At 31.5% G+C, this 12,660-nt stretch overlaps 1 protein-coding gene across 5 annotated transcripts in view; it reads right to left on the bottom strand.

The window, feature by feature from the left end:
* Positions 1–577: 577 nt before the first annotated feature.
* The window catches only part of Hlk (hulk), a 42,338-nt gene continuing 30,255 nt past the window's right edge, over positions 578–12,660 (bottom strand). For 2 of the 5 annotated variants that reach the window (XM_083087209.1, XM_083087207.1), the window contains 13 exons: positions 8,241–8,372; positions 7,662–7,985; positions 7,388–7,576; positions 7,138–7,275; positions 6,598–6,723; positions 5,131–5,228; positions 4,796–4,880; positions 4,575–4,706; positions 4,306–4,488; positions 4,079–4,219; positions 3,602–3,925; positions 1,885–2,067; positions 578–1,795 (listed from right to left, as the gene is read on the bottom strand). In XM_083087209.1, the coding sequence (XP_082943335.1) occupies positions 1,608–1,795; positions 1,885–2,067; positions 3,602–3,925; positions 4,079–4,219; positions 4,306–4,488; positions 4,575–4,706; positions 4,796–4,880; positions 5,131–5,228; positions 6,598–6,723; positions 7,138–7,275; positions 7,388–7,576; positions 7,662–7,985; positions 8,241–8,372 (2,243 nt within the window). In that variant the 3' untranslated portion in view covers positions 578–1,607. Of the gene's footprint in view, positions 1,796–1,884; positions 2,068–3,601; positions 3,926–4,078; positions 4,220–4,305; positions 4,489–4,574; positions 4,707–4,795; positions 4,881–5,130; positions 5,229–6,597; positions 6,724–7,137; positions 7,276–7,387; positions 7,577–7,661; positions 7,986–8,240; positions 8,373–9,794; positions 11,895–12,660 lie in introns of those variants that run through there. The other 3 variants (XM_083087208.1, XM_083087210.1, XM_083087211.1) reach the window with 3 other exon arrangements.

Consider the following 12,660-nt stretch of genomic DNA (forward strand, 5'->3'; position numbering starts at 1 on the left):
ATATATGAAATATGATATCTATTTATAATCCTGTGAAGAAAGAAAAATATCTAAATAAGAGAAAAATCGTTTTTTACACGTATTATATTATTATTTATGTTCATGTTACAATCCTATTTACACTTGGCAGATGAAAATGGCATTTTAACGGTTTGGAGTTGGTCCAAGGGTGCATTTCTTTTTATTCATTATAGTAATGATGACATCATTAATTCCGTTCGTTAGATGATAGTGTATAAAAATAAGCTTTTTTTAATCGTGTCATTAATTGTATCGGCTCATGACACGTTAACGATTCATCATTACGAGGGGTCATATTGACAAGACCTATATAAGCAGACCGCTGTCATATCTATCAATCATTACTACATATTACCAATAATGATAACAATAATTACTTAATAATAATAATAATAATAAAGTTATATTTATGCTTACAATTATAATGATAATAATAACAATAACAATAATAAAAATATTAATAACTATTATCAATAATACCGATAATTTTTAAATGGATAATAGTAATAATAATAAGAATAATATATTAATGAGATAATAATGATAATTATCGATATAACAGTAATAATTTTATTCTATATACAATATATGATAATTATAATAAATAACGGTAATTTTACTCTATATATAATGATATTACAATATATACTAGCAGAAATCAAAGGTACTCCTTATTAAAAAAAAAGAAACATTATAATGATGATATTTAATTATTATTTCTAGAAGTAGCGTTAAACGATATTGCACTAATTAATCTCTTCCCATGATGCGGCCGAGTTTATTCGTCCCGGCTAGTCTTACAAATTCGGTCTAACGCGACCGAATTATCTCGTCCTATCCAACTTTTTTTTCTTTAACTAATTGAAAAATGTAATTAAAAAATGTGACAATTTTTTGTTACATTTGTTGAAAAAAATCCGTCAGGGAAAAGGTTAAGAGCCAAAAGTATTCGTATGAATAAATTTTATTTTTTTAATATTATATATTTCATATATATATATATATATATATATATATATATATATATATAAAGATATGATATATAATAATATTGAATGTGTGTGTGTACATAAATTAAAATAATACACAATAAGTTGTGTTTTTTGTATATTCTCTGAGACACAAAGAATGTAATAGTATCAATGTTAATTTAAAAGAAAAAAATCTCTCTTTTTCATCTCGTAAACACTCGCATTTTATCGTTCGAGAAACGAAAATTTTTTAAACTTGCGCTACATGTAATTTACTTTCGATCCTTATATTCAAAGTAATCTCATAAAACAAGATTCAATAAACGCATTCTCTCTCTTTCTCTTTCACGCAATAGTTTCATTTAACATTTGACAGCGGCCTGGCAGGGCGTGCAAGGCAGATCGCTTCGTCGTTTTCATTCCAACAATTGTATTCATCGTTATTGTCATTCTTATCGCCTTAAGCACTATTTATATGTAAATTGTTCGTTCCGGACTAACTTAGCCACGCATAATCATACGGGAATCAAAGAGAGAATACCGAGCAGCGCATAAGCGCGAAGTTCACAAATCCTGTCTCTTATTTTGTCGTCACTTCCGTATTGAGCACATGTTTCACGCTTGCTTGGGATGCGCGACGGGTGCGGACGGTTCCGAGCGAAAACACGACAGGAGGAAACCGGTGTACATGAGGAAGAGGATGGTGATGGCGATCAGCATGTACATATAGATGTTCAATTCCGGCTGTCGATATCTGTTCTTGCGTAACCATTCGAGAACATCCTGTTCATTATGTAGATCACCTAGAAAGAAAGAATTAACCGGAACATAACTGACGGGAAAGAAAGATATTTTCGTTGTGATCAAAAATATTTTCTATGATATCTTTTACCTCTATAAATACTAGGGAATCGTTTGCGAAAATGGACGATGGCAGGCAGCTTGATAACTCCCCATTTCCTAGCATATCTGGGATCTGCCATTTTAACGAATGTGATGTCCAGATTATCAGTCTCGCCGTCGATTTCTTCCAATTTCTTGTTTACATCCTCGCTTTCTTCACTATCGTGTTCATCTGGAAACAATGGACGTAACAAATAGACGATGATCATTAAATCCAATGGCGTTGCGCATATAATTATATGTATAATTATGTATAATTATACAGGGTGTCCCATTTTAACATTCACACTCGAATATCTCGAAACCATGGCGGTTTCGGTGAAAATGTTTTAAACAAAAGTTGTATGGTTTTAAGGGGGCCATAAGATGGTGTCATTAGTTTTACCTTGAAAAGTCGTTTGAAGATCACGTGAAAGTCACCTCCAACTTTTTAAATGGGACATCCTATATACTTTTGCATATTCTTGTAGCTTGCCTCGAGAACTTTCCAAAACACTATAATTAAATATTTTTTTATTAAGTACTTTTCGAGTTATGAGGCTTGAAATAATTTCTTAATTTTACATAAACTATAAAATATCTAGTAAAATATTCATTTTTCGATTATCTTGCCTTAATACTTTTATGTACAAAATAATGAGAGTAATCAATTGGTGTAAAGAAAACATACAGTTGTTTTCTTTACACCAATTGATTACTCTCATTATTTTGTACATAAAAGTATTAAGGTAAGATAATCGAAAAATGAATATTTTACTAGATATTTTATAGTTTATGTAAGATTAAGAAATTATTTCAAGCCTCATAACTCGAAAAGTACTTAATGAAAAAATATTTAATTATAGTGTTTTGGAAAGTTCTCGTGGCAAGCTACAAGAATGTGCAAAAGTATATAGGGTGTCCCATTTAAAAAGTTGGAGGTGACCTTCACGTGACCTTCAAACGACTTTTCAAGGTAAAACTAATGACACCATCTTATGGCCCCCTTAAAACCATACAACTTTTGTTTAAAACATTTTCACCGAAACCGCTATGGTTTCGAGATATTCGAGTGTGAATGTTAAAATGGGACACCCTGTATACAGGGTGTCCCGGGTTTTTCCGGACAAACTTTGGGAGCTTATTCTACAAGTTGAAATAAGAAAAAAATGTTATATAAAGTTTGTTCGGAAACGCTTTATTATGAAGTTATGAGAAAAAATGTTCACAAACCAAAAATAATGAGTCAAACGTGTTTATCCACTCATTTCGAAGTATTGTCCTTGTACGTTGATACAAGCTTCATATCGATGTCTTATGGAACTTATTATATCACAAATTTCTTGAGCGTTTTGTCAAATTTTAGCAACTGAGTTTGTAATTCGTTATACTAGTTCTTCAAGTGAAGTCATCTCTGTACAGTAAACCTTATCTTTTAAAGTTCCCCATAGGTAAAAATCAAGAGGCGTTATAAATTTGATGATCTCGGAGGTCATAGGACCGGTCCCCCTCATCACCCGGACCAATCATCAAGTAAACACCAAGAGTGTTGTTTGGGACGATATCATGTTATTTGTAATAACTTCGTAATAAAGCGTTTCCAAACACTTCATATAACATTTTTTTCTTATTTCAACTTGTAGAATAAGCTCCCAAAGTTTCTCCGAAAAAACCCGGGACACCCTATATATATAATTCATAATTCTAGTAATTTTTTGTTTACTCACAAAAGAAAACCGCAAGGAATTCATTCTCGTCCAACAGCTTGTCTAACATTTTTCTGTTAACTTCCTCGATCTCATTTTTGATCTCAAACACATCTTGAGAAGTAAGCCATTGCAAAATCTTATCTTCTTGCATAAGGTCACCGTCGTATACAAGTGGCATTTTCTTTCGAAAATACACGAGGGATGGAACGTTAAGAATGCTATATTTTTCAGCAGCATCCGAGCTAGAAATCTTGACGAAGTCGATACCGAAGAGATCGGCCTCGCCGTCAATTTTCTCCAATGCTTCCATGATTTCGTCACATTCTGGACAATCTTCATCATCTGGATAATATAAAATAAAATACAGTTATATACAGAGTGTCTCTCATTAAATTTTTTTGAACGGCGAAGTTTAAAAGAAATACGTAGTTTAAAAAAATGCGCTTAGTGAAAAACAAAGAGTTCGAAACCGATAATGATTATTGACAGACTTACAAAAAAAAACAGCTAAGAAAGGAGATTCATCGAGAAGTCTCTCCAGCATTCTTTCATTGACGGATTCTATTTCATCAGCCAGTTCTCGATTGTCATCGTCGATCAGCCACTCGAGGACCGATTCTTCGTTTTGAAGGTCCCCTAACGCATGCAACATTTCGAAATTTTATCTACCTTTATTTATTATAAGATAACAAGATTATTGAGATATAAATAGATAATTGAACCTTCAAAAAGTAAAGGATTGCCATTTCGGAAATAAACGAGCGCCGGAAATGTCTTAATTGAATATCGTTTCGCCAGATGTGCGTCTTGAATTTTTACCATATGTATACCAAATACATCGCACTCGTCGTCTATCCTTTCTAAACCCTCCAAAATTTCGTCGCATATATGACAATTTTGCTTATCTACGAGACATTGATTTTACATTTATATAACTATATAATAATAATTGCCAGAGTTCTCTCTTATTCTTCGAAAATAATTAACTTACTGAAATAAACCGCTAAATACTGTGTCTCTTCAACGGATGTTTCTAACATAACTCTTGTGATCAATTCGATCCGATCTTCCGTTCTTTGAGTAATCAACCATTGTAATACCTCCTCCTCCACAGAGAGATCACCTATAAGTAAGGAATCGTTAAAATAATATAGAATCGTTAAAATAAAATATCGTAATTTATTGAGAGAGCTACTCGTCAAAATTACAGACCTTCGAACACATTTGGCGTTTGTTTCTCGAAGTAAACTAATACTGGAAAGTCCGTCACCCCGTAATCTTCGGCTACCTTGAAATCCTTATAGAAATGGAGAAAGAAAAAGAAAAAAATTTTTTTTGCATTAATCTTTGTTTTCGAGATAAATTTTCCAATCAAAATTATTGCGTTTTTGTTTGTATATTAATGAATCAATCTGTTCATTTAAAATAAATATAATAAAATTATAAAATAAATACAATAATATAAAATTATAAAATAAATATAAAATAAGAAAGAAAGCAAGTAAATCTTTGATATGTCTATTTTTTACTTGTCATATTTTACTTACTTGTGTTTTTACAAATGTGATGCCGTGTCTGTCGCAATCATCATCGATGTTCTCTAGTTCCTCGAGTATTGCCACGCATTGCGTACAATCGTCGGGATCTGAAGGGAGATTCTATTACTATCAAATCCTCATTAAAAATTCACAATCTTGTATAATCTACTTCAACAATATAAAGAGGCATTTTTAATACTAAATCACACATCGATATCGTTGATGCGAATAGTCTACTCGATATAAGGAAGGAATCTGCTAGATACAAGGCAAATACACATGAAGGGTAAGTAGTATTGCAACAATGATCGGATGATCGATCTATGAATTACACATATGATATTTGAACATCAATGATATTAGAATCCGTTTTCATTGATAGACTAACAATAAATGTGGAAAAGAATTTTGCATGCTCATCGGGATCTGTAGGTCACTACTGCTTGGCTGCGTGTTCTGTTCTCATGTTGCATGCTTTGCTCTCGTGCACGTGCACCTGTGTAACTGTGTAATTGTACATAGAGAATATATCGGAGAGAGGACATTATTTCTTGGAGAAAGCATCCTATGAATATAATACGGCCTGGAGTGGTTTTACATCCAATTCTTTATTAACTATAAAAACTAAAATAATCGAAAGAACACTGATGATAAAAGGCAAATCGTTTCTGAATGTATTTTTATTAAAAATTTAAAATTTACTCATATTAATATTTTTTTAGTTACGATGATAAATTTATAGAAAATAATAATATTGAATAGGAAACGCACAAAATTGTGTCATGTTAATCATCGGTATTCCTTCCTATAATCTCTTATAAAAAAGCGCATGCACTATGATGGTACGTGTATGAAATTTTTCGGGATTCCGACAAAGTTTGCCTATATCGCGTATTAATAAATCGTGCGCTTATAAACGAAGAAAAGAATTTGCTGGCACAGTATATTTTATACTATCATAGTAAATTTCATCAATTATTATTTAGAGACAAAAGGAATTGTTGAGAGTATCAATTTCAATAAAAATAGCTGTGTATATCTACGAATTATTTTGTTACAATAATAAATTAATTTTTACTCCGTTATCAAAAGAATAACAGTTCAAGTGTAAAATGCATTTATTAAAACTAATACAATTTTTTTGGTTTAGTAGCAAATTTATGTTTTTACTAGTCTGTAAATTTATATTCAACAATTTTTCTATTTTATGAGCAGATTTTAAAGCAGATTTTGCTGCAAAATATAATATCGAGTAATTGATTAGCAAAATTATAGTATGGAATAATAATGGTTTTGCTGCGACAGCTAATTTCTTTTTCTCCGTCTATGTTTTATGGGAAATTTATCTGTGATTGAGATAACTAATCTGGAACATAAATTATAAACCACATAAAGAGATGGGAGAGGAAGAGAATAAATAAAGAAAAATAGAAAGAGATAGCGAGAAAGCTCATGGCCTATAAATTCTGCTCTTGCTTTGATCTGTTGTACCATCGATGTCCTCAGTGGCATCTCCATGTTCCGCGGTCTTGTGTTCCTGCTTGTGGCGCATCTGCTTGCGGTATGATTTTGATTGGCACATGTCGCAAAGCGTTCTGTTCCCTACGGCATTAGTACACAATGTGTACGGCATCGGAGCAATAGTCGGATAGCGGGAAATAACGTATAAAACGAAGGAATCGGAAGATCAAACAAGCGGGCTGACAATTGTTAAATATAGTTAGCAGTTCTTTTTTTTCTTTCAAAGTTATATATAATGATGTGATGTCAAGATTAATTTTTATAACGATATATAAAAATTAGGGGATATACGGAAGAACAAAGGAAGAAAGATATATAGACATATAAAAATATAGTGTGAAATACTATAGATTCTATTGATTTGTTCATCGAGATAATAATCATATGTCAATTAAGAACGCGATCAAAATAAAGAATAAAAAATAAAGCGAAGCCAATAGCTGCTCGGCAATTCATTCCGTGATCCCGCGAAAAGTTATCTATTTTACAACTTACAGAAATATACGGCTAAAGATTCCGATTCTCGTATCAAATTTAGAAGGTCCTCGCCTTCCAGAGCCTCGATTACCTCACCTGACGGATCCTTTTGCGTCAACAACCATTGCAAAATTTGCTCTTCGTCATACAGATCACCTGTCAAGAAAAATATTTTTAATTTTAATTTTTCTGTTTTATATCTCTGTTTTTATATCTTCTGTTTTTACATCTCTTTCTAATGAAATTCTAAGAAACTTGAATCTTATACCTGCATATATAACTGGTTCCTTTGATCCCATCTTAAAGAATAATATCGCTGGTAATGCGAAAACACCATACTGCTTGGCTAATTGTTTGTCATCAAGTTTGACGAATTTAATACCGGCTCCATCGGCTTCATCGTCGATATGTTCGATCTCCGCTAATACTCGGCCGCATTGTTTGCAGTCGTTGCTGTCTAAAACAGACGACATATTAAAAAAGGATAAACGGAAGGAAATGTTATTAACTATGTTGAACATTATATTCATACTGATACTCACAGAAAAATACGGCTAAATAGTCGGTCGTTTGTCGAACTTTTTGAAACATCTTCCTGTTAATACGCTCTATATGATCAGTGAGTTCCATATTTTCCGGGTTGGTCAACCAATCGAGGATCTCTTCCTCGTCATCGATGTCACCGTCGTAATTAATATTCTTACCCTTGCGGAAATAAGTGATACCGGGTGGATTTCGGAAGCCATATTTTTTTGCCATCAATCGATCCTTCATCCTGACAATCTTTATTCCGTACTCCGCAGCCTCATCGTCAATCAGTTCGATATGTCTAAGCACTCTAGGGCTTTCTGGATCCTCCTCTTTGTCTAATTTTTTATAACATAAACATATTGTAATATAAAATATATAAAGTAAAATATATAAATTTCAAGCAATATTTCATATTTTGATACATAAGTTCTTTGTTTGTAACATTTCCTTATATACGATAGTTATTAAATTTAGTTTTAATATAACACAATGTATGTGCTAATATAATATATTTAAAAAGATGAAAAATAGAAAAAAAAATTATTTTGCTATTTTTATATAAGATATGCTAATTGAAATTTGTTCCTTACAAAATATGACAGCGAGAAATTCTTTTGTCTCAATGTATTTGATGAGAATCTCACGATCAATCTCTTCTATGCTCTCATCGGTCTTCTGTTTCACCATCCATTCGAGTACTTCATTCTCATCGAGGAGATTCCCTAAATGTTGTATATTTTTTTCAATTGATTATTGTCAATTATTTGTTAGAGTTGAATTAATATCCAACTCAAAGAAACTTCAAGAAGCTCATCAAGTACTTTATGAGGGTTTTGGAATTGATCTTGAACATCTGATTTTGTAATATTTTTTTAAAATTTAAAAAAGAATCTCTAAAATTATTTTCAATATATTAATTAAACCCATTGAAAAGAGAATATATATAATCATGTTTTTTACAACTTCTCAAAGCTGCAATTGTTATATGTTACGCAGATATGTACAAAGTATTTTCAACGTAAAATGTAAGTAAAACTTAGAATAATAGCCTGAATTTAGTACACAGAAAAATAATAAACAAAACTTTGTATGAGAACTTTTTCTTACCTGATTTTTTATGTTCAAGTTATACAAACATTTTCCCGTTTCAATATTTTTCATTAAAAACTGAGCTAAATGTGATTCAATTATTATGAACGCTTTATTCTTCAAATATGATTTTAACATTTTAAAATCTTATTATTTTATACATTATTTCAGTTATTCTCTGGATAAGAGTATATAGGACATGTTAAAATTTTTTAATACAGTTCCAGGATACTTTGTATCTGAAGTGATAAATTGTAATCTTGAAGTGACAAATTGTACAATACAAATGCAAATAGAGTAAATATCTTTGAAGACAGATTTTTGTGAAATTAGCTCAGTTACATATTGAAAAATATTTAAATCTATCATTATATTAATTTATTTAATAACATGTCAATATAGCGATAATTTTATTAAAATTAACGCTGTTCTGGAATGGCTGTTTATATATTTCTATCAATTTTCTATAAAATTGTTTTATTGTAAAATATGTAAAGACTTTTTTGCAATTAACTTACCCTCTGAATACGACGATCGCCGTCTAGAATTAAAAGAACCTACACTTGCACCTATACTTAATTTGTTAAAGACTACTATTTACGAATTAGATGCAAATCTTTATTTAGAAAAGATTTGGAAATTGATGAACGCTAGAACAAATATTTGAATTATTTAGAGATTATATAAGAAAAACAGAAAAAAATAAATTTATTTTCATAATAACTTACAAATTAATATAAACAAGTGTCTAAGAAAATAAAAATAAAAATGATCTTTTTAAATATTAACATATTTTGTTGTGTGTATTTAGAATACAAAATATTCTGTATGTATTTTTCGTAATTTTTATAAATTCTATCATAGTTAATGTAATTATTCTTGATTTTTAAGTGTATCTTTAATACGAGATTTCACAATTTAGTTCTTCTTTGGATATTCCGCAATGGATTAGAGATTTCTAATAAATCATTTTTGTATCAGATTGTATGTAAGCGCATAATATAATTAATGAAACCTATACCATTATTAACGATGGGCGAAGCAAATACAAAGGATATTAGGAAATGTATTTATTATTATCGTATAATATCGACTTTTATTATCGTACATACTGCTCTTATGTGAATAACGAGGACTTACTGACTCTCACATTTGCGATAAATTCACGACGTTTGATAATCATGATCACAGATACAGTATGACTAATTTTGCATTGATCGCAAAATCCTCATCCGTTTGTGACGCAATGATGTTTTCTAGAGTATCTAAAATGATCGATTTTATGCTCCTACGTCGGAATACAATATTATCACATGTATTTCACCTGTAATTTGATAATTCTGAAGATGATGACGTACTTGTATCTTGCGCAGATTATCGAAGCGATAGAACAGTGAATACAAGTAACGAGGTAATTCAATGTATAATAAATAAATAAATAAATAAATAAATACCTCTTCTCATATATCATGGTTTCTTCGCACGACTTAATCACGCATCATCGAAAGGCTATTCTTTACTTACATTTTACGTCAGTTTTATGCAATTACGTGTCGGTTTAAATATATAAGCGATTAGTGATAATGGAAGCAACAACAGAGAAATTCATGTGATCCTCGATGTAAAATATTGTAAAGAATGGCCAGAATATATTTATGTCGGGTCTAAAAAGTAGCACTTTAAATAAAAAACAATACATACACAATTATATATTCGCAATTTGTAAGAGGCTTTCATTTATAATATTATAATGTATTTTCTTTTATCGTTTTTATAAATTTTGAAATTTCAAGGATATTAATAATAATAGTAATTGTTATTTCAATAATTATTATAATGTTAAATATTTTAAAATTCTAGTAAATTCAATAAATATTAAATTTAATTAGGCTTTTCCTTCGAATAAAAGATTTATGAAAATTTTATGAAGAGAGATTTTTCTATAAGAATTCTGTATTATTAAGAAATCTTGTCATTAATAAATTAGATAAATTAGATAAAATATTTGTTCAAAATTTCGTGTTAACTCTGGGCCTCTACGCTTTCACATTCTTCAGATCCCCTTATGAAAATAAGAAGAAAAAAATAGCTCCAAGATCAATAGAATTTGTTGGGATATATAAGAAAATATATAGAGACCGATAAAATAAGGTCTCAGATTGAGAAAGATTTAGTTACAAACAATTAATCTCATGTTAAATTAATCGCTAGAGCATGTACCATAAAATCTAGGTAGAACATTAGGATGATTTCGTCAACAGCGCGAGTTATATTTTTCTTTCTCTCTTTCTCTCTCTCTCTCTCTCTCTCTATACTATAAAGTTCTACCCTTTATTGTACGAATGTTACCGATGAAATGCAACAGAAGGTGGTATCGCTCTTCGTGACGTTAACGGGTTAACGAGTAAAACAAAATCGATAAACAATATTCAGCGTTAGACGAAAATCGGATATTAAGGATCAAAAAAAACTCTATATAAGAAATGCATATGTTGCGAGAATAATTCTGTCTATTGCGTGACTATCGAATGTATTTTTCTCGAATATTTTTAATTTCTCAAATATGTCGTATACATATTTAATATATATTTAAATTTTTTCTTTTATAATGTCCTTTTATCAATCATAGAATATGAGAGATATTAAGATTGTTACGTTATTCTTACAGAAATATTAGAATCTCGCAAAAGTTTATTTAACTTTCTGCGCGTAACACACGGATGAACACATCGAGAAGATATCATTGATTATGGCAATGCAAATGACATTGTATTATGGTACTGATAACGATAATAACGAGGACATTAATGAGTTCGGACAAACACAATGATGGATGATAATTATAATTGACGACGATGATAGGCAATGATATAGACGAAGTTAAATGACAACGAGGCATTTTGTTTCTTTAAGAAACGTGAAATTGTTACTCGCTCAACGGCGATATTTATCCTGTCCAAACTGTTCCTCGTAGCTTCTTCTGTCATCGTGCGCACTTTCTCATCGCATTTTTTTCTTCATTCTATCACTGGTTTGATTATAATTGTCCGGTGAATAGTACTTTTTCTTCATTCACAGCTCGATCTCACGCATCTGGATGTCGATATGTGTGTCGGTCGTTTAGACCTTCATGAGGTAAGGAATTCCAGCTACAACTGTAACAGTCCACAACCCCGACACAACTCTCAGTGAGAGGACAGACAAATCATTCTCACATATGCTTCTTATCGTGTCTGTATATATTAAATACAATCTCATCTTCGGTCCTCTTTCAACAACGATGTTCGTTCAAGGGGACATATTTCTAATTCAATGCGGATATTTCGGATCGATCAAAACTCATGAGAAACTACACTTATGTGGGAAAATTTACAAACACGTTTGAAATAGAGCTAGTTTCGCGAGTTATTCCCTCGAACGATCATATTATCGAGGCGAAGATTATTTCAACGAAAGTTACGCGCAAATATTTACAAAATAGTCAATTAAGGGAGTAATGTTTTGTAAGTAGCCTCAACCCCGTCGCTGAAGCACTGAGTCTTATTACACGACAATAAATTACATTTTCCGATTGATCGGCCGTGCCATTGATTATTCGATAGATGGTTCGATAAGTTTAACGAACGTTCGGCGCGTTCAATGAATCGATGTTCGTTAGTTCCGACGATTTGAAGGATCCAGCCGCCGATGTCAGCGTAGACGTCACGTCTTCGATCGTCTTGCTCATCCGGAAGTTGCGCGTTGTTGACGCTCTTCATGGACCGCGCGAGACCCGCGAAGTACCTGCGTCCGGGATACGAAGACGAAGAGTCAGGTGTCTTATTTCCGTTACGAACCTTCTCGCGCGGATGACTCGATCTTAGAAAATTTTTCTTCGAGTCTACTCATTTCCTGTTTTCTCCTTTCCCTCCCTCTCTCCCT

This window comes from Camponotus vicinus, unplaced genomic scaffold (genome assembly GCF_025532165.1).
Source record: "Camponotus vicinus isolate PSW18456_S1 unplaced genomic scaffold, iyCamVici1.0 SCAF_13, whole genome shotgun sequence".
NCBI classification, from domain to species: domain Eukaryota; kingdom Metazoa; phylum Arthropoda; class Insecta; order Hymenoptera; family Formicidae; genus Camponotus; species Camponotus vicinus.